General features: G+C 38.7%; 1 protein-coding gene across 3 annotated transcripts in view; it reads right to left on the minus strand.

The window, feature by feature from the left end:
- Window positions 1-26,138, minus strand: part of AFG2A (AAA ATPase AFG2A) — a 241,054-nt gene that overhangs the window by 174,225 nt on the left and 40,691 nt on the right. For all 3 annotated transcript variants that reach the window (XM_019666169.1, XM_019666093.1, XM_019666239.1), the window contains one exon: window positions 10,745-10,954. In XM_019666169.1, coding sequence (XP_019521714.1) covers window positions 10,745-10,954 — 210 coding nt within the window. The remainder of the gene's footprint in view (window positions 1-10,744; window positions 10,955-26,138) is intronic.

Here is a 26,138-nt window from a genome sequence, read left to right on the forward strand (position 1 = left end):
CAGGGGGTTGCGCGAAGGCAGCTGTGGGGAGGGTAAAGGCAGAATGATTCCTGAGTCCTGGAGGACGGAGGGGGCAATCTCAGTCCCCAGCTACATGGGAGGAGCTAATAAACTGGAACAGAAAAGCAGACGCTACCAGAAAGAAAATGGTCAGGTCTAACAGAAAGCAGAAAGGAAATTTCTGGAATAATATAGTTTGTCAGAAAAGGAATTCTCCTTTTCGTCCTCCTTGGCGGGAAGCGATGTTGATGGATGTCTGTACCGGCTCAGCGGATTCACATCCAGAGGCTGAGCCTCCCCCTCCTCCTTTACATCCCATTAAAAGTGTAAAATGCTTGACTAGAGGGCTGGATTACAACAAGCTGCAGGCTAGATGTGGTCCAAAGGCTGTACAGCAGGTCCTCAAATAATGAATAAGGTCATGTCATTCAATGTCCTTTTTTCATAACGTTGATGAAACACCCTAGGAACTGAACTTTTGTTTATATCAGTTAGCCTACGGTAAGACTGGGTTCATTATACTTCATTTTACTTGAAGTCTCAGTATCTATCGATGATGTTAAGAATTTAATAGTCTGCTGACCCCAACCCAGATTAATTTCATACAATTTGAAATAGTTCATTTCTGCCAACAAGATTAAAAAATCATCAAAACTTTCAATGAGATGATTGCTGCCCCAAAAATGTGGACTTTAAAATATTACGAAAATTGATCAAAACATGAAGAAGAAAAAAATGACACTTAAAAAAGCAATTTCAAAATACCTATTTTGTTTAAGTCATGTTTAAAGTGATCTGCCTGATGGCCAGAACCTGTACTTCCAGGTATATATTCCCTAGAGAAACTCACGTACAAGCGTGTTGAATGAAGCGCCATTTACAACAACAGAAATTAAACCTGGAAAAAAAATCTCAAAATTCATTAACATAAAAATGGGTAAACGGGGCCGGCCGAGTGGCTCAGTTGGTTAAGAGCTCGCTCAAGAGTGTGAGCTCTGAGCAACAGCGGTTCGAGTCCAGCCCGAGCTGAGCAGCCGCTGAGCTGCCAACAGGTAGCAGGATGGCTCAGCTTAAAAAAAAAAAAATAAAAATAAAAAATGGGTAAACAAACTGTAGTGTCCTCATAAAATGGTGAATGAAAGGCTGGACTAAGGAGACAGTTTGGAAGCAGGGAGAAAAGCAAGAAAGCTGTTTTACAGCCAAATGCACTGCCTTACACATTTATAGCCAAAAGTCAGAAGAGAGTTCTTAATGTTTTGCCCAATTTTTAAAGGTCTTCCCCATTGATTAAGATCATTTTGCATGGTTTCACCCTGTGTGGTCATTTTCACAGTCCTACAATGTACAAAACAATGTCTACCCACTCATAATACATAATATAAAGTCAAATAAACAGAGCAGGTGCTATTCATTTACACACGATAAATGACACTTTTACCCAAAGAAAACTGGTGGAAGAGTTCAGAAAGTGAACAATAAAACAAGAACCAGTGCCCACTCAATAAAATAACCTTTAGATAATTAGGACAATGGGTCTTTGTTGGGGAGGGGAGTGCGAGGAAGGGGTAAGAAATGTTTATGCAGAATTTTGTTCAATATAGGGTGACTAATTAGGCAAGTGTGGCCTGATAATAATCAGAAAGGAACTTGCTGGCATCCCTGTTGTTTTTATTGTAATGATTATCATGCCAACTCTGTATTATTGTTATTGTTCTTATAGCAACTCTCCCTAGGGGTCAAGGGCGTGACATAAAATTGGGTAGTCAGAAAAGTCATGACGCATTTTTACAACGAAAAACATAGAAAAAATGCGTCATGACTTTTCCGACAACCCAATAGTAATCCAGTGATTTCTTTAAGCAGGCAATATATTCAGTGTATTTACTACACTGCTTTTCTAATGATCTGGCCCAGCTGAAGGAAAGCAGAGCATCTGGAGCAACGACTACTGCTCTCCATAGGCTGTGGCTCTAAAGAAGATGGCTTGAACATCAATTTGGAAAGTACAAGATCATGATCATCTCAGGATCTCTAACCGTACAGGATCAACATCCTGCTACTGAGAACAGGAAGATTAATGTCTTAACTATCTGATGTACAGGTAAATAGACTTGATATTGTGTTGAAAATGTGAAAATATGGCATATAGCCTCAACCAGTGAAGGGTCATGCTACTACTGCATAGAGGTTGGCTGGAGGAAACCTGTGGATAAGAAACAATGCTTTTTCTCCAAAAACAAAACAAAAGAAATAGAAAAGGCATCCAAAAGATTTGAAAGACTAACCTAAGAATTTAGCGCTGTGAAGAAAATCTGGATTGGAATAGTTGAAGTATTACTAACAAACTAGAGAGGTAGGAAGTGACTTCTGCAGGGCCCCTTGGACATGTGATTCTCTATAGAACCACATGCTGGTAAACAGAATAGTACCTAGATGACTGGCTGCAAAACGCACGCCCAGTAGCCAAGTGACATGCTACATGGGTCCAGAACTGACTGATAAGCAGTCAAGGCAATGTCATCACTGAGGAAGGTTATTTTGAGTTTGAAGTTCAAATGGCAAAAAATATTACTGTATTCTGGTACAAAGAGTTGCAAAAGATTAAATTCAGTTTCAAAGATATATTATACTACATTTCATTCTAACACTAACACAAAACTTAAAAGATCCTAGGCTGTGCTGCTATATATTTTGTTGTTGTTCCATTTGAAGTCAAATATATTGGGTTGTCAGAAAAGTCATGATGTATTTTTTTCTATGTTTTTCGTTGCAAAAATGCGTCATGACTTCTGACAACCCAATACACATCCAATTCTTAAAAATAGAAGAAAGCAGCAACCATCATCAGCTAATTTATAAAAATCTTGCTAAAGGCTTGATATCGATGATCCCTATTTATTGCTTACAACAGTCCTCTGAAGTAGATACTCTTATTATCATAACTTTACAGAAGAAAAATTGAAATGAAAAAGGTTAATTTGCACAAAGTCACATAGCTTAGTAAATGGCAGAACTGGGCTTTAGGTCTCTTAATTGTTCATTACACCTGACAATGTTAGGATGTGCCCCAAATGTTTAGCCACCAACAGGAACAAAGGATAAGCAGCAGACGAGGAAACAAACACCACGGGAACAACTGGCAGAGTATTATTAGCGGAAGGGCTATAGGAGTCACGCAGCCTGACCCACCTCACTTAGACCCGGAGGAGAACAAAGAGCCAAGATGCTGAGTGAAGCGCCCAAGGTCCTGGAAAAGCTGAATGGCAGAAATGATGTAAGAATGCAGGACTTTGGTTCCCAGGCGACTACTTTTTCTAAAAACTAGGATGTCCTCTGCTTTCCCCAAGTCCTTAAAAAAACAGAACAAAACATGGGAAGCATTCCCTTAAGATTTTATATAGTACCAGCAATTCGAACGCAAAGGTATTTGTGGGGAGCAGCTCAAGTGGCGAGGCAGAGGCTAACGCTCAGTACGCAGCTGCTAGCATGGGCTAATTTGGAAATAAAAATGTTATTGATGCTCATTGTAAACGGGGCCATTTATATCTAACCAAGGGCTGGGCGCACATCGTATGGCCTATGAGTCCCACATTTGCTCTTAAGTTACTTAACTCTTAAAGAGTAATACATAAATCCCTAGAATAGATCAGGTTGATGAGACCAACATGAGGTTATTTCTCTTCCAATTTTACTTACCAAATAACCGTGGTATGTTATTCCTGCCACATTTCATCTGCCTAGATAACACGTGCTTCCCTGATAAGGGTGTCGAAAAAAATTACCAGAAGGAAGTGAAGTACCATAAGTTGGCTGAGTTGGGGGCAGTGTTATTTTTAATGTTTCGATGGCAGAGATCAAGTGTTCAAGTTTACAAAACAAAAAAAAAACAAATACATGTCAAAATAGCTATCCAGCTGTCTAGCCTGTGAATACTAAATCTGACTTATCTTTTACTGTGTTTCATTATTTTACACCATATCAATCACAAATTCAAGGATAATATTTACACCTCATGCTCTTGCAATTTTGCCCCTTTAGTCACTTCTGGGTCCCCCTGCCTCCCGAGTCTTCCCATGGGCTTTTCAAATGTGTCTGACACCTGCCTGTTGCTTTTGGCTATTACAATTCAAATCAAGTTTTTATAAGTTCTGAAATGTCCAGGGAAGGCAAGTTAACCTAAGTGTTAACTATGTATGGTTAAATGCTATGGAATATGCTCATAAAAAACCCTAAGTCACATGAGATAGAATTACATATATGTAATGTGAGTAAAGGATCTTGAAAATTAATAAAAAGAACAGCATCAGCACATACAGAGGCAATTTTGGGAAAGCACTTCAAAGAGTTTGAAAACAGGCATTAAGTACACAGGCCAGAAATTCCAGGGGCAAGTAAAAAACCCTAAAAAGCAAGCGGGGCTGCCAGGGATGGGAAGAGAATTCAAGCTGTTCCTCTCAAAAAGTATAATACAAACCTTCCCACAACTGAGTCACTCAGAAAAAAAAAAAAAAAAGGACACTTCTTCAGAACTTACACCGTGAGGACCATGCTGACTGCAGTTAAGCTAGCTGTGAAGTGCACAGAGGCACGCAGAGTCCTCAGTATCATATTACTGACCACACTTGTCACTCTCCATCTCTTTACTGATACTATGCAGAATCTTAAACACTGGGTCTCAACTTCCATACTTCCAGCTCTCAAAATGACCGTTCTCTCGAGCTACAAATCCATCCTTACAATGCCTTTTGGACCTATATGCCATGTTCTTCTAAAGATATTTCAAACTCCACATGTCTAAACCCCAACTCAGTATCTGCTTTCCTGTCTCCAACCTGCTCATTCTCTCACCGGCTAACTCTTCCCAGAGTTAGGCTATTTCCATCTGCCAGTCATTAGAAGTAAAAATTTTCATCGCCTTTGACTTCTTCCTTTCTTTCTCATTTCTCACATACAATTAATCATCAATATTCTAAATGTTACCCATTTCATTGTATCACTTGTTTAATCGAGTGTCTCTCTCACTAAATTCTGAGTTGACAGACAGCAAGGAGCCCATCTAATGACCTTTGCTTACCATGTAGAAAAGGCGTTTAAAATATAATTTTGAGTTATATATTTAAACATTTGCAATTGCAAAACGTTTACAAATATTTTTAAAGTGTTACAGACATAACATTATAATATTTATTTCAACTCCAATTAAGTTCCATTAAAAAGAGATTTAAAAGGAGGAAAAAATAACTTAATCTCTCTCAGCTGGAATCCATGAATAAAAAAATTAAACCAACACAACAATAAAATTTTCTTCTTCTCTATTAAGTAAACTTAGAAGTCTAAAAGCATTCTTCTCTTTCTAAATCTCTGTTAGGTCTTCTCAGATTCCACATGCTAAAGATTTTGTTATTACAGTTCATATTATTGTCATTTTTGCTTTTAGTTAAATATTATAAAATATTTTCATGTCAACACATCTCTTTTAATAGCAGTTTTATCAACTGATACAAGCCCAACCTAAAAAGTGTATTAACACACACAGTTTTAACATGTCTCGACTTCAACATGTCAGCTTATACAGTGTGCAAACAATGCCAAGTTTAAGTAAATCTAATCTAACTTCTACATAGCTTTGCGATACTGACAATGGCACATTAACTATTCTATTTGTCCTGAGAATAATAGATTACTATTATTTATTATATAACAGCCACTCAAACAGTGATATAACTAAGTGTATGTCTTTATTTGGAATTGATGCTAATAACTGCCAATTCAACTGTATGGCGCACATAAGACAACATTATTTGGAGAAGTCGAGGGAATTTTTAAAGTTAAAAAATAAAAACGCTACAGGAAATTAAATAGAAACTTAGAAGGTTTCAGGCTCTGGATGAGCCCACATGGCAATAAAGCTGCAGAAGGAGAATGAAGAGTTAAGGTCCACAAAATGCATGAAACTGGACATAGTTCCTGGTGAGACTCTAAATTAGAAGCTGTACCCATAGTGAAAGAAAAAATAACCAAAACTCTAAAAGAAAGTATTGTTTATAACGTTGGGGTCTGGGTCTGGGGCCAGAACCAACACACACCTTCATAGGGCTTCAGCTGAGAACGGCAGAGAAACAGGCAGCTCAGGGCAGCCCCAAGCCCAGCTCCCCAGCAAACCTCCTCTCAGGGCTTTCCTCAGTAACTTTCCGCTCTCACCATGACCAGGAGGACGAAGTACAGGAAAGAAGGCCTCGTCCAAAGTCTCACCCAAGGATCGGCCATCTTCCCACGATTCTTCTCCCTCTCTGCACTGAACCCGCCCTGGACCATGCTGTGCACAGCTCGGAGCCCGCCTGTCTTAACGCCAGTCAGTCCCTGAGTGTCTGTAATGTGCCGGGTCTGTGATACTGACTTTAAAACTCTTATGTAATCAACAGACCTTTTTTTTTTTGGGGGGGGGTCAAGTTTAAGATTTACAGGAGAATTGAGCAGACGGTTCATAGAGTTCCCATCCCTACCTCCACTGCACACTAAGTTTCTCTTATTCTGAATATCATATATCGGTTTGGTACATTTGCTATAATTAATAAACCAATACTGATGCATTATTATTAACTGAACTCCAGTTTTTCAGGTTTCCTTAGTTTTTACCTACTGTCCTTGTTTCCATTCCAGGATCTCATCCAGGAGACCCTAACATTATATTGAGCTGTCATGTCTCTTTGGGCTCCTCTTGGCTATGAGTTTCTCACCCTTTCCTTGTTTTTAATGACCTTGACAGTTTCAGGAGTACTGGTCAGGTATTTCAGAGGCTGTCCTTCAACCTGGGTTGCCTGATATTTTTCTCACAGTTAGACACGAGCTATGAGTACTTGGGAGGAAGACCACAGAGGGAAAGTGCCCTTCTCTTCACATCCTACAAGGCACATACTATGAACATGATTAATCACTGAGGACATTAACCTTGATCACCTGGCTGAGGTGTGCTTCTCAGGTGTATCCACTGGAACGCAGCTCTTCCTGCCCCCATTTCCATACTGAACTAGATGTGTAAACACAGCCCACGAACTAGTTATGCCCTCTAAAGCTTTTTCTTACCTTTTTAATAAAGCCTCTCCAAAAAGCTATACAGACAAAAAAACTGACTCAGAGAGCTTGTTTAAGGTTACAGAGCTAAAAAGTGCTAGGGTAAGGAGTCAAACCGAAGCCATCGAAACCCTAGCTTAGTGCTTGTCATTGTAACACACTTAATCTCCAGGGTATAAATTATATACTAATAGGTAAATTTCCAGCTCCCCATTATTCAATCACTAGTCTTTTTCCATACATTTCTATTTTATTTATTAGGTTCCTGTTTTTTAGCAGTGATTACACTTTCTTATTAAGTCAACAAACTTCTACTCCAAAGCCATGCTATTTTTCTCAATTTTCCTTGTCCTAGAGAAACAAAATTATTTTTAAACTGGGTCCCAGAAACATCTATCTTTCCACGTTTTTGAACCTGCCGGAACTACCTTCTCCAGTAACTTGGTGTAATTAATGAAGAAAGCACTGGGCACTAGTTTCATTTAAAAAAAAAAAAAAGATCATATAATATAGTGGCTCTGAGCTCAGGCTCTCAAGTCAGAAAGTCCTAAGATCAAATTTCAGTTCCATCACTACCACACTGACCTTTTGAAAGTCACTTCGCCTTCCTAAGCGTCATTATCCTTATTTGTAACCCTAGGAACCAATCTTAAAGCATTCCATTTATAGAAGAGGTATCTATGCAGTTCTCCATGCATATCTGCTAAATGGAAGCTCTATGATTTATAGACTAGCCTACATAATTTAAAACCAAAAGTGTAACAATGACCTTGGAACTTAACCAAGTTCAGATTATCTTGTACCTCTGATAACAGAATGATAGGGGATCTGGTTAAATGAAGAAGAATAATTACTTTAAATTGTGTACTGCTTTGAATAAAGTACAGGTTTTCCCCAAAATGGGATGTACTTTGTACAATTCCTCTCTGAGACAGGTATCAGAAGAAAATCCCCCCAAAAGTCAAGGCCACTAAGCCCACTACATTCTTGTACTCCCCAACACAGCTAATAAAGGACTTGTTGAAAATGCCTGTCAGAGGCCTGACTGCCCTTCTTTCAGAATCAGTAACTGTTATCCACAAAATAAAGCAGCCCCAGCTAGACCAGGGTACTTAACCTATTGTAGCGCTCGAGACAAAACCAAGAGACAAGCAGAGAGGAAATTTCAACTGGAAAATATTTTGACGTAATTGACCCAGATGACAAACTAAACTTAAGCATATGTCAAGTGCTACAGTCTGCACGAGAACAAATACAGATGCCAAAGGATATTAAGAGCCCACGCAAGCAAGCCAAGGTGAAGTCTGAGTAGAGTGTATTTCTTTTAATCACTGTTTAGAAAAGACGCACAGAGGAAGCGAAAGGGCACTTTCATAAACTCAGAGAAAGAAATGTTTAAAGTCTTTAAATTCTTTGTCTTGGGAACAAAAGGTAACTAGCATTGAGGAGTGTCAGCGAGCTTTGCCTTTCAATCTGTCTAAACTACACATTTCCCAGCTGCTTAGAAGATCCCTGATCATCTTTCCTGATCACTGATCAAAATGTGTAAGGCTTGTTATTTCAAAAGGCTCACATGTAATTATAACACTGAAAACCCTTAGAAAATAAACACACATGTGAGTACCAAAAAGCAACTTTTTCTTCATAGAAAGATAAAAGTAGAAAGAATATATGAATTTCCAGCTTCTTTGACTTCATCTCCTCACATGTAAGTTAAATGACAAAGCTACTTTAACTCTTTTCACAAGCATTAACCGGACCAAGATGAGAGGACCAACGAAAATGCAAAGAAAAGCAAATTATTTTTTCATGTTTCCAGCTTTTGAAAAACATTAAACATATATGAAAGTTGAAAGACTAGTAAAATGAACACCTATTGTTCATTAAATATATCCTGTACCCTCTTCAAAAGTAATACTGTGATACTACACTAAATTCTACACTGAATAAAAATTCACATTAAATAAAAATTAGTGAGTACGACACATAATAATCTCTAAGCAAGCGTGAACTCAATTTATTAAGAAAATTTCTTAATATCACTTATCTTTTGTGTGTGTGACCTAAAAGCATTAAAAACAATAAAAAAACTCAAATAAGTTAACACATGGTTGGTTATTTTACATGACAGTGTCCAAAATGAACCTTTCAAAGAATCTTTATCATTTTCTCACTGCAAAAAAAGACGAAAGTGAAACTGTCTAAAGTTATCAAAGGTTTCATATTCAAAAATGGTAATAAATACGCTTTTAAGTAATCTTGGATAGGCCAGAAAACGGTCCTGGTAGCGTCTGCAACTGTTATCTCAGGTCACAAAAGAGTGAGGTGCTAATTAAAAAAAATATACACATGTTCTTCCTTGAGATCCCCATGTAAACAACTGAGCTAAGTCCTTATCAAATAAAGTTCAGATTTCCAGTAGACACGAAAATTCCAAAGATTATCAATACAATTGTGGAATCACACAAGGTAGGCAAAGAAAAATGGAGATGACAGTAAAAAGGGTAGGAAATGCTAGTAAAGGGGTCATGTCCATTACGACTAAATAAGAGGACAGGAAGGAACCAAAGAAAAATCAAAATGTCTCTGGAAGTTTCAAAATCATCCATTACTCCACGTCATTACTCCAACATTCATTACCCCCAAATCATTCATTACTCCAGCAACCCTTAAAGCTGGCTGTGATTCGGTCTAACTGATCATGGTAAACATGACCCCTTCCCCAAATCTTTACTATCCAACATCTACCAACACCAGTAATGCTTAAAAGGTAAACAGCCTAAACACATCTAAATATCACTGCACAGAAATTTTAAGAGTAAAAAACGGACTCTACTCTGAAGTAAGTTTTATGCTTTCAAACAAGGATTTCAATGTTCTAAGACAGAACATGTATTTTGTTATGAAAAAAGTCTCTGATAATATCAAAACAGATTACCACGTGTCTTTTCTGAACTGAATTTGATATTTAACATATTTAAATACATATTTTTGTGGTTAATGTCCACAGAAATGGATTTCAGCTTTTATGTATGTATATTTAGTAACTGGCTATATAATCAGTAACATGATTATATGTATTATAATTAAAAATTATATATTAAAAATTAGTAACAAAATTAACACCTGGTTCTAAAGTAAATAGAAAACTATATATCAAGTAAGATGATCTATCCCAAGTAATAGGGCAAGGTGGTGAACAAAGGGACGTGTGCTTCAGAATATCAACTATGTACATATATTCTCTGACTAAAAAAGTACTTTTAAAGAATTTATTTTTACCATATAAAATACCTGATTTCTTTAAAAATTCTATGTATGTAAATGTTAAAAGCACAATCATATTTATAATTAAGTCTTGGTGAAGCAAAAGTGATTAGTATAATTAAAAAATGTATATATTAAAGAAGACTGGTGTCTATTATACATGGGTGTAAGAAATATTGAAAATCAAGAAACTAAACAAGGCAGCCTTCTACTGTCCACCCTGATGTGCTGATGACACACACTCATTTACTTATCTCTCATCTCCCTGTATTATACTGCCATCAACCTCAATCAAAATCAACTACTCCTTAAGGTGCCTTTCCACGTTCTCCTAAGGGTAGGAATCTGAGGATAGGTGCTGGGGTACTGAATGAGAGAATAGCAATTAAAAACTTTCACACCATACCTTTATGGCTAGGAAATTCAGTCCACTTTCATTGGCCAAAGCCTTTGCAATCATTGTTTTAGAGCATCCCGGTGGCCCGTACAGAAGAACTCCTTTAGGTGGCTGTATACCCATTCGGGTGAAAGACTCTGGATGTTTCAAGGGCCATTCCACGGCCTGTTTCAATTTCAATTTGATATTTTCCAGTCCTCCTATATCTGACCAGGATACCTGCAAAACATAACATTTTCTAAATGTAATGTTGCCAGGACAAACAGAGGACTTGAAAAAAAATCAACAAAAGAAGTACAAGAGAGAGAACAGAACCACTAAAGAATCAAGATCCTAAAAAGAAATTCCAACGATATTAAGAAGTAAATTAGGAGTACATAAAATGCGAGCTGTATAATATAGAAATACTAAAGAAAACAAAATGTTTCTGCCTGCAAGTCTTGTATAAATAACTGTTTAAATGATTGAACATACTGTTAAGTCTATCTCCTATGACTTTAAAAATTAGGTTTCATCTGTCAAAATGGTTTGAATCAGTGATCCACGTTCTTATCTATGTATCTAATTTCTTATATTTCTTTTTGAGCAAAATTATTCCAAATATACTTCTGTAGGTCCTTATGGAACATATAATCTTTTCTGTCTTTGGCATGTTAATGAAGTATCCTCAAACTTTTGTTTCTTTTCCTCAACTAAGAAATACCCCCACAAGATAGTTCTGATTATTTACTTAATAAATATGCACTAAAAATTATGTACCAAATAATGTACACATGCAATAGAAGAGTGAGACATAAATGCACACTTTAAAACACTCAACAACTACCAGGAGGAACATGCACACAAATAGCCACAGTACAATGCAAAGGATACTAAGCACAGTAATAAAGAGACAGAAAAGGCCTTTGTGAGTTTCCAGGAAGAAAAGATTGTTTCCAGCTGGAAGGCAGTTAACTCTTGAGATCTGGAAAGGTGAAAACAGGGAAATGATCAGGTAGAGGCAAAAAAATTATGAAAGTCTCAGAAGGAAGTTATAAAGAGGATGAGAGAGAAAAAAAAAAATTTGAGGGAGGGAAACGAAAAAGAAAAGTAAGTTGAAGCCATATAGTGGAAGGCCCGGAGGACAGCTGAAGGAGCTCAAGGATCTCTCTGTTCATAGTCAGAAATCTTGGAAGACTTTAATCTAGAAAGGAATGCAGTCTGACATGTGTCAGGAAGACTTCTCTGGCAAGAGTCCTTACAGAGAAGAGAGTGCAGGGAGACCAGACAAGGACCTATCACAAACATCCTTAAGAACAAAAACCAGGCTTGAATGAGGGTATCCACAAGCAGACGGAGAAGACACCACAGGAAGACACTGCGGGCCTACAGCTGAAGGATTTTGATGGTAGTATCAGAAAGAGGGACAACTGAAAGCTCAAGAATTCAGGATGGACTGACAGAATACGGACCACAGAAAAATGATCTTTAAGAGGGAAACTAAACAAGATAGTTTTTTTGGATATACAGGATTAAAATATAGTACAGGATATTCAAAAGATGAAAAGTGAGCAGTTGGAATGCAAGCATCACAGATGGAGCTCTGCAAAGAGGATAAAACTGAAATTTTAGGCTTCAGAGATATCTACATATCTACCCCAAAATAGAAACCATGAGCTCAATTAAATGGCCAACCATGAGAACAGCGATGTGGGTGTTGGACACCACCTATACTTAAGAGGCAAGAGGAAAAGAGGAAGAGAGGTCAGAAAACAATCTACAAATTCAAAAAAGAAAGGGGTTTTGTTTGTTACTATCAGGAAAATATTACTTTTTCCAAATAAACTTGCCTGGTTTTGGGGGAGGGATTTTGTTGTTTTGTCCACAGAGCCAGAAGAAGGTTATATGATCAACTATGATCCTGAGATTACTTTATATTTTTTGAAATTGCTTTCCAGGGATTCATTTTAAGATGGTTACTGGATTAAAGGGCATGGGAGTTTCTAGGTCTCTTGATACACACTGCCAGTTTGCTCTGCCACTTCATCTAATTCAAGGGTAGGAGGGAGGTGTTGGGTGTCTCCCAGCAGCATTGCCAGGTTTGGGTTTCATTTGGCCCTTCTTTTCTCTTTTGTTTTTTAACTGTTTTCTGATTTCATTAATTAATAAACTTAAAATTAAAATTGAGATCAGTGCACATGAGCTCATGGCCCTAAAAATGCCCAGCGATCAGCAGCAGGATGAGTGACAGTTACGAGAAAGGCGACCATTCCTGGTAAAACTGGCCTGCGGTGGGCGGAAGCGCAGGGAGCTGTCCACCCCATGGGTAGTTCCTGCTTGTGTTCTCTGCTCTCTGAACTTGCCTGTTTCCTTTTATCCCGTAATTTAATTTTGAAATTTTTCAAACATACACAAAAGTTGACAAATCGAGTATATAAGCTCTTTGCCAAAATTCACCAATTTTTAGTATTTGCCACATTCGCTCTTGCTCTCTCTGTACACACACAAACACACAACCAATTTTTAAATTTTCCGTTGAATCTTTTTAAAGTAGGCTGCAGATATGACACTTCTAAGGGCTTCAGCATACCTCTCATATAGACAAACATTCTGGAAGAGAGTTTTAAGAAGGGTAGTCAACAACTATCAAAACCTCAGGAGAGAGATCAGAAAGAATAGAGAATTAAGAACTGGCCAGTGGATTTGGCAACAAGGCTGCTGAATAAAGTGGTTTAATTAGGCCCGTCGCTATGTTTGTTTGCCTTTTAGCTACGGAATATACATACAACATACACATACACACGCATATAGAGACGGTATGTAAATATTATATATATTGGATAAAAGCCGTATTTATCACTATCCTAAATATCAAGCCAGAAAAGCAACGCTTCAAACGTGGGAGACCGGAAATGACGCTATTGTGGGGTTCGGACGCCCGAGACGTCGTCAGCGGTTACCATGCAGTTACCCCGCCAGCCCACAGGGGCGGCGCCCTGTGAATGGTGCCCGCAGACGCGCCTGCGCATGGAGCGCCTGGGTGCCTCCGCCTGAGTGCCGCACAACCGAGCGGGATGCGGTCCTCGCGTCTGCAGCTTAGATGTCACACGTGTGCACAAAATGTCCTCGGAGGTCGGTGCAGCACAGTGTGCCTCCTAATCAATGACGTTTAAACAATTCAATTAAACGCCTCTAAACAGCTCGGGAGGATGGTTTTCTCAGGTTTGTATGAAACTAAATAAACCTGGAAATACAACCTGTTCATCTTCAATATGATGAAATCTTTTATTTAATACATTTGAGTGTGTTTTGTTATAAATGAGCCCATTAAAAAGGCTTCGAAAAAAGTTTAAAAGAGCTTAATATCATGTTAACCCCCGGAGGCACCTCACGAAACCCACATGGAAACCAACAAATTAAACGATCAGGAAATCTGTATCGGAAAAGACGATGTCTTCACTTAGGGACCAGGGCGTAGGAGGGCTCGTCCCTCAAGAGAAAGGAAGATGCTGTTACCCGAACGCCGCCAGTTCACTGACTCGGCCTGGCCAGAAGCCTCCGCGAGGGGCGGGCCCGCTGCCTGGAGCCGGCGGAGCCCGCGGAGGCCGGAGGCCGGCGGAGCCCGCCGAGTAGAGCATGCCGCCCCTACCTACCTGCTGACATCTGGGCTCTTGCTCCAGCAGGGAGCTGAGCTGTGCTTTTTCTGTCCCTGCCTGCATTTCACTCTTCACTCTGTTCTTTCCCCAGCCGTCCCACGCGTTCCGTTCCTCCCTGCCCTTCAAACCGGCTCCCTTTCATACTGTTTCTACCTTAAGTCGTATCACGGCCCTTCTTTCTCACTCGCCACTAAACTCGATAGTTAATACCCGTCCGACTGCGTTTCCGTTTTCGTTAACTATGGGAGGAGAGAAGAGTCAAGGAATAACGATCAAGTGGGAGGTGGGTGGGAGCACAGGCGGTGAGGGAGTTACGGCAGGACGTCCGCAGCCCCTTAGGAAGCTGTGAGCAACGAACACCGACCAAGGGCCTGGGGCCCGACACCGTGCTGCTTCCTGGGGACAGACGACTCCTGTCCACACCGAGCTTCGGACCCGATGGGCTATTTCCTTAAACACACGAATTTCCATAGCTAGGCAATTACTACACAGCGTGGCTTATGCGGAAAGGGTAGTTTCAGAAGTGACATAGGAGGTGGGATCTGAGGAACAGAGGAGTAGCCAGCTGAAAGTAACAGTACAGCCGTGAAGAGGAGAAAGAAAAGCGCTCGACGCTGGGAGAGCTAAGTCGTTCTGTTTGGCCAGACCGCAGGGAGCCAGGAGCCAGGAGCCAGGCGGACACGCGAGCTCAGCGCCGCAGGGCGCGAGCAGCCCTGGGAGGCTGGCGGGCATCGAGCTAGATGAGGTCCTAAGAGCAGTGCAGAGCAATTCCACCAGGGAAATGACGTGATCAGATTTCGGAAGGCCACTGTAGTTACCTGGTGTGGTGGGGTTAGAATCTGGGGCACGGGGACTTCTACAGTAATTCAGGTAAGAGACAGCAGTAAGCAATCTGCACTAAAGTACTGTAGTAGTGGGGCTACAGAGAAGAAAACAGATAAATGCTCTATTAAAACTCTTATTAAACTTGATTAAATAAGACAAAAGATTCTTGATAATTCATTCGATTTTGAGAGGTGGTGAAAAAGAAAATGGGATCGGATAACAGCCAGGATTCAGACTTTAGGCAACTGTGTAATTGAGTAGTAACCTTGAAAGAAAAAAAGGAACATGTTTGGAAATTAAGGAATTCGTTTCCAATTACCACACTGGGGTTGGAATTCATGAGTGAAATAAATTAAACTTTAAGAAATGTCTTCTGGGAGCTGGACTTGTCTTAGGGACTGTAAGGCACAAAGATGCATGAGATGATGTCCCCAAAGTTGTGTAGTCTCAAGAGGAATAAGTACCCTAAAAGATAGTCTTTGTCTAAAGACATAAAATATCCCTTTGCACAAATTAATACAAAAGTACTGAAAAAAATATTAAATAGTGTTACAGTTCTCAGATATGTGAGATAGTGAGGACAGAAATTTGAAAATTATTGCATATATATGTAAGACTTATGTCAAGGTGTTAGGATGTGAACATAGCAATTCCCACTTCATGATTACGAAGGTAACTGATATATATTAAGTACAGCCAGCCTACAAGAAATTCTGAAGGACAATATAGGAATTACCTGTTTTCCCATACCTGTAACCAAGCACTGTTAATATTTTGGTGCAGTACCTTCTAGTCTTTCAAATACATACATGTGATATGTGTGTGTGTGTGTGTGTGTGTTTTCATTGAGATCAAAATGTACTCACAATTTTATATTCTTTTTTAAATGCCATCCATTTTTTTATATATATCGTCTAGTTACTATATGACTTTGGGCAGTTTACTTCTTTCTCAGCTCCTTCTCATCTGCACTATGGGGATAAATAAAACCACAACTCTCGGAACTATTGTGAGAATAAAACAGTATCTCTACTTTGCTTGGCACATGGTAATTACTTAACAAATACTGCATATTATTTTATTTAGAGGCTTGAAAGATTATAATAGGTAGATTTTGAAGGACTAGTGACATAAGATAAAGATCAAGCCATTTCATGAGGAATATTTAATAACCATAACTTTTATTTTTTCTTTTTGTCTGGTCACTACATTTCACTACATTTCTTAAACTAAGGGCAAATAAGTTTTGCATTTTAATTTAGGGCCTGCATGCTAAATAAATGATGAGTCTATCGCTAAGATAGCAATTCAAAAATGAATCTAAATTGGCCTAAAGCACTTACAATTGCTCAGAAGAGTCTAAAAAGCACAGAAACTCATGGGAAAAATTAGTGTGTAAGAGCAGAATAAATGCCAGTGTGAAATCAGAAAATCCTAGAACAGGAATTCAAAAACTAGTTGGTTCACTATCCCACCTTCAGTCAGTATTTCATCTTTCAACTCCTCTCATCTTTCAACAAATACTATTTTATGCTCTTAAAATTTTTTTAAACTCTACAACTCTTTTTAATAAGTTACACTACATCATAACTGCCAGAAAATTATTCCTACAATCTACCCTAAATCACTCCTGATAATAGTGGGTCCTAATGAAAACAGTGAACAGCTGCTCACAGATGGCTTTATAACTCTTTGAATTTGTAATAAAGTTAGAAGTGAAGGAACAGCTGTCGGGCACAGAGCAGTGAGACCAAGTTCCCAAAGGAAAGCCTCCCCCACCCCCAAACACCTCACAGTACTTTCTGGACAAGTATCCAGCAATACACAAAACAAATCAAACAAACAAAAAACCTCAACTCAAATTACACACCCATAAAGCCAAAAGACCGGATGACTAGGTGGAAAAAAACCACCTTATGGACAAGTTCCAAAGAGGGCCACGTAAAACACCATGAACTGGACTGCAGACCCTGGGAAGTTACTATGGGGGCGCTCAGCAGCTCCAGAGGGATTGGGGTGTCTTCATACATCTGGGGCTCAAGCTCCTCTTGTTTGCTTGGTACCATATGCTACACTGCCAAAGACGAAAATTCTTTGGAAAGTTATTTTTATAGAAAACATTGTGACAAAGAACACTTTTCATTTTGTTCTTTCCCGCTGACAAGTCCCAACATTTGGACAAGAAGCCAGGCAGGGGCAGGTGGGTTGGTGCCTGGCCCAGATCCTGTGCTGGCACATACACTATCTTTTTACAGTTCACATGTTTAACATACATTTATTGTGTTCTGAAACCATAAACAGACCAGATTACTAAGGATACTACATAATGCAGAAAGAAACAAGTTGGGTTTTCTCAAACCCAACCTCCAAGATCCAAAAGAAAAATCAATAGATTTCCAGATGCTTCTTTAATGGATAAAGCAAAATTAGGAAGGAAGCAGCAAGGGTTCGAAATGTGTTCTTAGATGTAAGTAAAAATAAATGAAAGCCTTCAGCTCTCTATAGTGAAAAGACAACAATTATGTTCCCATGCTTTAAAAACATATTCTATGGAGGTTTGAGAAAGATGCCACGGGAGAATGCTGGAGAAGTTGCCTAGAGAGATTAGACATTTATCACAGGCACAGGCTGAGTTCAATGAAATAGGTCAGGTCTCTGAGCAAGCCTAGGGTGGCAGGCTGTTGAGCAAAAATGAACTGTCCTAGGGTAAAAGTTGTCTGACTTTTATCTTTTAAGACTTCTGATGAGTATGGGGCCTCACGTGTTACAGATGTCAAGAGTCAGACTCCTATAGGTGTGGCTGCGAGGTTTTAATGTCAAATATCGATCCATTCACTCCCTTATTCACTTAGCTATATGTGTATTCATCTCACTGCAAAAGGTGGTTATGTGTGAGTGCTCAGCCAGGCTCTATGAATACAGGGGGAGCACAAAGAATGAGGTATGAAGAATGAACAAGACTGGCTTGGTTGCTACATTGTGGAGCTGACAGTCTGGAAGGAGAGGCAGACGTTAAACAAATACACGAATAATTGTTTAATTTAAAGACTAGGAAAAAAATACCACTACAAGAGCCCATAGCAGACCTGGAGGGTCCTAGAGGGTCAAGTACAGCTTTCTAGAACAGGGGCTGGCAACTTGCGGCTCGCGAGCCACATACAGCTCTTTGGGTACATCCGTCTCAAAAGTTTGCTAACTGTCTCAAAAGTTTGTTCTAGAAGATCTGACATTTAGCAGGGATTTGAAAGAAGGCTAAGTAGGAAATTAGGCAACTAAAGAGAAATGAATGAGGTTGAACCATGTGGAGCACCTAATACTGGCTTTTAGTTCAGCCTGGGGAAGGAAGAGATTATGAGAATAACAGCAGTCATACTAGGGGACCTAAGTTTCACTCCAGATTCTAGCTAACCTGGTAAAACAGACCTACGTTAGCCTCCCTCATCTGTGACTTGACCAGTTAGTATTCTACTTCCTGGCTGCCTTTCCCTGTCTCCAGAAAAGTTGGAAGTTGTGCACATTAGAGATTCTGGCACTACTAAAAAGAGGAAGGGTATATATTAGTTCAACATGGATAAGAACAGCCACTGCGAACAAATTCTGCACATAGGCAGCACATCAGCCTAAATTCTTGAAGATTTAAAAAATCGATAATTAAAGGTTCAAAATTAGTATCATAGCCTTGTTAAGCTGTGATGAGAATGGTCTCACCTCTGTGCTTTTCCTCCCCCAAATCCATAATCCCAGCCTAACCGTAATACAACATCGGCCAAACTCAAACAGAAGGGCGTTCTACTAAAGACCTGACCAGCAGACCTCAAAACTGTCCATGTCAAGGCCATTAAAAACCAGAAAAGAATAAAAAACACTGTCACAGCCCAGAAAACCTAAGGAGACACAGTAACTAAATGTAATGTGACAGCCTCGATGGGATGCTGAAACCAAGGACATTGGGGGAAAACTAACGAAATCTAAATAAAGCATGGAGTTATTTAATAAATAGTGTTCAAGAAAGGATTGATTCAGATGGCCTGGGATGCTCAAACCCTACCCATTCCAAAGAAAGGCCAGCCTTTACAAGTGGCCTTGGCAGGTTTCCGGGAGGTAATCTCTGGGCCTTTTCAATGCTGTGCCTGATAAGAGTGTTTCTGTATCCCAGGGCCTTAGGTGACACCACACCAGTGGGACCAGATACCAGTGTGACCAGAGACGTTTACCATGATGGTGCAATTTATAAGCATCTGTTCTTGCTCCAGGAACAGCTCAGATCTGAGGAGCTGAGGTTAAGGCAGGCAGGTCCTGGTTACCTACTTACGTGACCGACTTGCCATAAAACCCTGAACACCAAGGCTCCGGTGAGCCTCCCTGGTCAGTAACACCTGGCACATACTGTCACACGTCATTTCAGCGAGGAATCAAGCATGTTTCCATGTGACTCCACTGGGACAGAGCACCTAGGAGCTTGTGCCCAATTCCTCCTGGACTTCACCCCATGCACCTTTTCCCTTTGCTGGTTTTGGTCTGTGTCCTTTCACTGTAATAAATCACAAACATGAGGATAACAGCTTCTGAGTCCAGTAAACCCTCCTCGTGAATCTTCAGGCCTGAGGGTGGTCTTGGGGACCCCCAACAAAGACTGAAAGATAATAAAATTGCAAACAATTAATAATTCTCTAGAACTCATATCCCTACCTATTCTCTACTATTCATCTACAGCCCTGGATATTAGGGAAAACATCTCAGGCTTTTAAACTGATCTTTCAATTTCTCTTGGTCTTCCAGTGTTCTCAGGCATCTGCTAATTTTCAGATTAAGTTGAATCAATGCACCCCACTTTTCCCACTTCAACATCATATCCCATTCTACCTTAGAGCATTAGTCTTTCTACTGGGTCAAAACCAAAAAGGTCCTTCTTAATACACTTAAAAAAAAACTTATAGGAAAAAAACTGCAAAGCATTTCTCTGAAAGGTACATGAAATTCTGACATAGCAATTTTAACATGGGGCATTGGAACATATCCCACCCTGTGGCTTGGATATAAATCAATCAATATGGAACTTTAAAAAATTCCCAAATAGGGACCTTTGTTTTTGGCCAAGGAGTAAAAGAGGTGAAGATTCACCTTTCTGTCTAAAAACAACAACAACAACAAAAAACCTAACCTAAAAAAACTGACAAAATATATGAAGTATTCAGGACACTGGCCATCAGGGAAGGGAAACCAGCGAGGTAAACCCTACGATTGCACCCAACTAACTGCCTGGAGAAAGGTCCCAGGTTGCAGCAATGGAGGGGAGACCTGAAATCTTAGAGGGTATCCATCAAATATTCAGTTATCAGTGCATGCACATGAGAAAAGCCAAACGAGGGAGGCCAGGGAGAAAAAAACACCCTAAAACGAACAGAAGCAATAGTGCCTGCTCCCCGCAGCCCAAGTGGAGCCTCATAATTCACAGGGCATCAGGTAGAGTATTAAAAAGGATCTCACCTCAGTAGTGGGGAAAATTAACCCAGACAAAACACTGCATAGTCCCACCTAAGAAAATTTAAAGAGAAGGCCCAAAAGATCAAACGGTTTCCAAGTAACTTAGCCACATCCCAGAAAAACTCCAAAATATCTGTATGAATAGAAAAACTATCCAGCTCCCAAAAAGGTAAATTACAAAATTTCTGGACTCCAATATCAGGCATGCAAAGAAGCAGGAAAATACAACCCATAAGAAGAAAGGCCAATAAATTGAAGCTGATCCAGAAATTACACAGATGCTACTTGAATTGGTAGACAATGTATTCTATATGTTCAAATAAAGGAAATACTGCAAACATTAAATAGAGAAAATAAAAAGAATAAACATCAAACTCCTAGGCTAACAGCAGAGTAGACATTTCAGGGAGGAGAAAGGGTTAGTGAACTGGCAGGCACAGCAATGGAGACAACCTAAAATAAAACAAAGCGAGAGAGAAAACAGAAGAAGAAAAAAGGAACAAGTGTCACTGAGCTTGGGGACAATCGAATATAGACATGGATGCACGTCTATACTAAGATGCCAGTGAGGGAGAGAGGCAAGAAACAAACTAAATGTTTAAAGAAATAATGGCCAAAATTGTTTTCAAATTTGATTAAAACACTAGACCAACATATATAGGATCATCAATGAACCAGCACAAGAAACATGAAGAAAACTACAAGGGCACATGATAATAAAATTGCTTAAACCCAATGATAAAGAGAAAATCTTAAAAGCAACCAGAGGAAAAAAAGATTGATCACATATGGAAAACAAAGAAGACAGCAGATTTCTTATAAAAAATAAGGCAAGAAAGAAGAGAGTGGAGCAAAATCATTAAAGAATTTGGTTGCCGGGGGTGGGGTGGGGGTGTGCACTGTCAACCGGAATTCTTTATCCAGTGAAAATATACTTCTAAAACAAAAAATAGACTTTTCCAGACATACAAAAACAGAAAGAATTCATGAGCAGCACACCTGCATTGCAGGAAATGTTAAAGCCCTTCAGGAAGAAGGAAAACGATACCAGATGTAAACTTGAATCTACACAAAAGACTAAAAAGACTAAAGAGAACTGGAAATGGTACGTACCGTGAGTAAATATAAAGATCTTTTTTTCTTATTACTTAAAGCTCTTCAAAAGGAAAAAATGTTTAGAGCAAAAATGATGATAATATACTGTGGGGTTTACAGCATCTGGAAAAGGAAAACGTATGTAATAGCACAAGGGGGGAGAAACGGAAATGTACTGCTCTAAGGTTCTTATACTAACCATGTGATATATTACCACTTAAAGGTAGACTATGATAAATTAAAGATATCTCAAGAAAAATTAAATAGTTTGAACTAAATGGAAATGAAAATACAACATATAAAGTATGTGGGGTGCAGCAAAAGCAATGCTTAATTATTGATGTATTGAATGCTTACAGTCAAACCACTAACCACGCACCACAGCTCCCACCTTAAGAAACTAAAGTAAGAAGGGCAAATTAAGCCTAGCTCGAACAGAAGGAAGTAATAAAGATTAGAGCAGAAATCAACAGAATCAAAACCAAAACATTTTCTTAGAAAACTGATAGACCTTCAGCCAGACTGTCTATGAGAAAAAGAGAGAAGACACAATTACCAGTATCAGAAACAAAAGACGGGACATCACTATTGATTCAGAAGATGGTAAAAAGGTAATAAGGGAATATTATGAACAAGTCTATGTTCATAATTCCAACAATTAAGGTAAAATGGACCAATTCCTACAAACTACCAAAACTCATTCAAGGAAAAAAAGAGATAAGCTGAACAGTCATATATTTACTAAAAAATTAAATTTTACTTAAGCCTTCCATATAACGAAAATTCCAGGCCCAAAGGGTTTCTATAGAGAAAATTTTAGGGAGAAATAGTACTAATTCTACACAATTTCTTCCAACAAATAAATGAAGAGAGAACACTTTTCAACCTACTCTATAATGCCAACATTACCCCAATACCCCAAACAAAACAAAAACATATGGTAACTATAGAACAGTATCTCTCATAAACGTATATATAATTTTTTTCAACAAAATATAAGCAAATAGAATCCAGCAATATATAAAAGGATACTATCTCAGTCAAGTGGAATTCATCCAGGAACATAAACTGATTCAACACTGAAAATCAATCAACCTAATTCACCATATTGACAGACTAAGAAAAACCATACGATCATTTCAATAGATGCAGAAAAAGAATTCAATATCCACTCACAATTTTACAAAAATCTCTCAGCAAACTAACATCAGATGTAATGGTGAGGAAGGGAACAGGGTTATTGATTAACAGGCACAGATTCAGTTTGGGAAGCAGAAAAAGTTTTGGAGATGGATAGTGGTGAAGGTTGCAGAGCAAAGTGAATTTTACTGCCACCAAGTTACACACTTAAACATGGCTGAAATGGTACATTTTATGTTACATATATTTTACCATATCCAAAAATCTTCCCCCCCCCCCAATATACGATTCTCATGGCTCGAAGCTATAGCCGGAGTTTCTACAATGCTATGGTTACACACAGAAGCGCAGGGGTGACCCTACTGAGGGATAAAAGAATTAATCAAAGGCCTAAATATAAAAAGTAAAACTATAAACTCTTAAAATATAGGGTAAATCTTTGTGACTTTGGATTAGCAATGGGTTCTCAAATGTGACATCAAAAGTACACACAACAAGAAACAAAATATACACTGGACTTCATCAAAATTAAAACTTCGGTGCTTCAAGGACACTATCAAGAAAATGCAAGAGGCAGCCTACTGAATGGGAGAAAATATTTGCAATCATGTATCTGGTATCAGATATCACAGATCTGCTAAAGGACTTTTATCTAGAATATATAAGAACTCCCACAACTCAATAATAAAAAGACAAATAACCCAGTGAAAAATGGACAAAGGATCTGTCTGAATAGACATTTCTCCAAAGATAAATGGCCAACAAGCAGATGAAAAGTCACTAAGGAAATGCAAATCAAAACCACAATGGATACCATTTCACACCTACTAGGATAGCTATAATCAAGAGGACATAATGACAAGTGTTAATGAAGACATAAAGAAACAAACTCTCCATACATGGCTGGTGGGAATGTAAAATGGTGCAGCCACTTTGGAAAACTGTAAAGGTTCAACATAAAGTTACCAGTGACCCAGAGATTTCACTACTAGATAAGTACCCCAAAACACTGAAAACAGGTGTTCAAACAAAAACTTATACACAAATGTTCAAATGTTTGTAGCAGCTTTATTCATGACAACCAAAAATTAGAAGCATTCCAAATGTCTGTCAACTAATGAACGCATAAATCAAATGTGCTATATCCATGCAATGGAATATTATTTTATTTGCCAATAAAAAGGAATGAAGTACTGATACATGCATGATACAACATGAATGAACCTTGGAAATTTTATGCTAAGTAACAGAAACCAGTCACAAAGGACCACATATTTTGATTGCATTTATATAAAATGTCTAGACTAGGCAAATCTACAGACATAGTTGCCTAGAGCTGGGGGGATTGGAAGGTTGGGAGATGATGGGTAAAGGGTACAGGGTTTTTTTGGGGATGAAGAAAATGCTCTAAAATTGACTGCAGGGATGGCTGTATAACTCTTTGATATATACTAGACCACCAAATTGACCCTTTAAATGAGTGAATTGATATGTAAATTATATCTCAGTAAAGCTGTTACTAAGCAAAAAATTTATATGGAAAGGTAAGAACTATCTCTGAAAAATTAAAACCAATATGAATCAAATGCTTCCAAAATATTCTTGCAGCCATTTAACAAATGTCCCTTTAGTTGTTACTACTTGCTCAGCAGTGGGGATACAAAGGTGAATGAAACAAAAAGTCCACAAGGCATGTGGATTTTGTGTACGTGTGCACTAGGAACCATGGTACAAGAACTTTGGTGCCCGAGAGGCCAGAATATCATTTTTCAGGCAGTGGAGCGGCCAATATGTTGAAAAATATGGAATGGCTCAACAAAACTAAAGCATCATGGAAGATGAAAGGCAGGAGGAGGCACAAGGCAGGTTAGGAATGCCAAATTAAAGAGCTGAGATCATCCTGGAGATGATCAACAGGTAGTTATGCTCATGGCCTGTAAGCCAGGTTACTCATTTCTTTTGGAAAAACTACGAAGTATTGGGGCAGAAGGACGAAAGGGCAACAGGTGGGTGTGCAGTTACTCCATACCTGTGTAAGGGGAAGTGAAGATGTGCAGTGCCACAGAGGAACCACATCCCCCACCAAGGATCTCTTTTACTCCAAATGAAAGGCTGTTTTAAGCAAACACTCAAGTTTTATTGAGTGCCGATCAACTATACATACAAGTGCAGCATTGTTCATAAACTCTTCAACATTATGTGCAAATTCAAAAGAAGATACTCATCAGAAACTGCAAATTAAGGGTTTGCTCTTTGTAATCTGAAAGGAAGAGTGTTTGCTTTCACCAAAGTTAACCAGGATCAGAGCTGAGACTAGAAATTGGTGATTCTTCCACTAATTTTGTTATCTCCTCATTTCTCCGCCTATAGAAGCCTGAGAAAAGTAAGGTATAAAAAGAAAAGTAGAATGAAAGAGTTAAACTTCTAAAATATTTAATAAGGTTACAACTACAATCTTGATTTTGGCACAGAGTATTTCCTGATTAAAAGTAATCTACTTTCCCAAATGTGCTTTCCTATTCAATTGTTATTACTTAAAAACTATAAAAATGTACAAGAGAAGCTGGCAGGGAAGGCTAGGATCTTGGGAGTGATAGAAGACACTCTTCTGTCTAGACAACAAGAAGCAAAATCAAAAGAAACCGAATTTAAAAGCCCTGCCAAGAGCCAATGTGGAATTAATAGAATTTCCACAGGTTGTACTATGTATTCCAAAAAAAGCAATCTGTTATTTAGGAAAGCATCACAGAAACCCTCAATCCTTTGAGTTTGTAAAAAATAAAGAAAATATAGAATACAATATTGTTTTTAAAGTATAGGAACTCAAATAAATTCCTCCTAATTATCCTTAGGGTATATGAAGAATGAACTGTAATTATGGTCAATTAAACCATTTAACTCAAATCTCTCCACCAGAAAAGTAATGCTAATGAGCTCATCTTATGAAACTCTACTGGCTTGTCACATTCTGATGTTCTCGTCTCATCTGAAAAGGTGCCAAATGAAAATACATCAGTAATTTTGAATATGTAATTAGTGAAACAGCCAGCCTTTTGATTATTCATACAATTAAGAAGTTTGCTACTTTCTAAAATGGGAGTAAATGAGGAATGTTTGTTTAATGACATTTGGTACACACCTAACACGATGCTGGCTGACTACTGGCAAGTTTAACCTGGACCCAAGTTTACAAAGGGGTTTGGGGCCAGACATTTAGTCGGCAG

This window comes from Hipposideros armiger, unplaced genomic scaffold, assembly GCF_001890085.2.
Source record: "Hipposideros armiger isolate ML-2016 unplaced genomic scaffold, ASM189008v1 scaffold_1, whole genome shotgun sequence".
Classification (NCBI taxonomy): domain Eukaryota; kingdom Metazoa; phylum Chordata; class Mammalia; order Chiroptera; family Hipposideridae; genus Hipposideros; species Hipposideros armiger.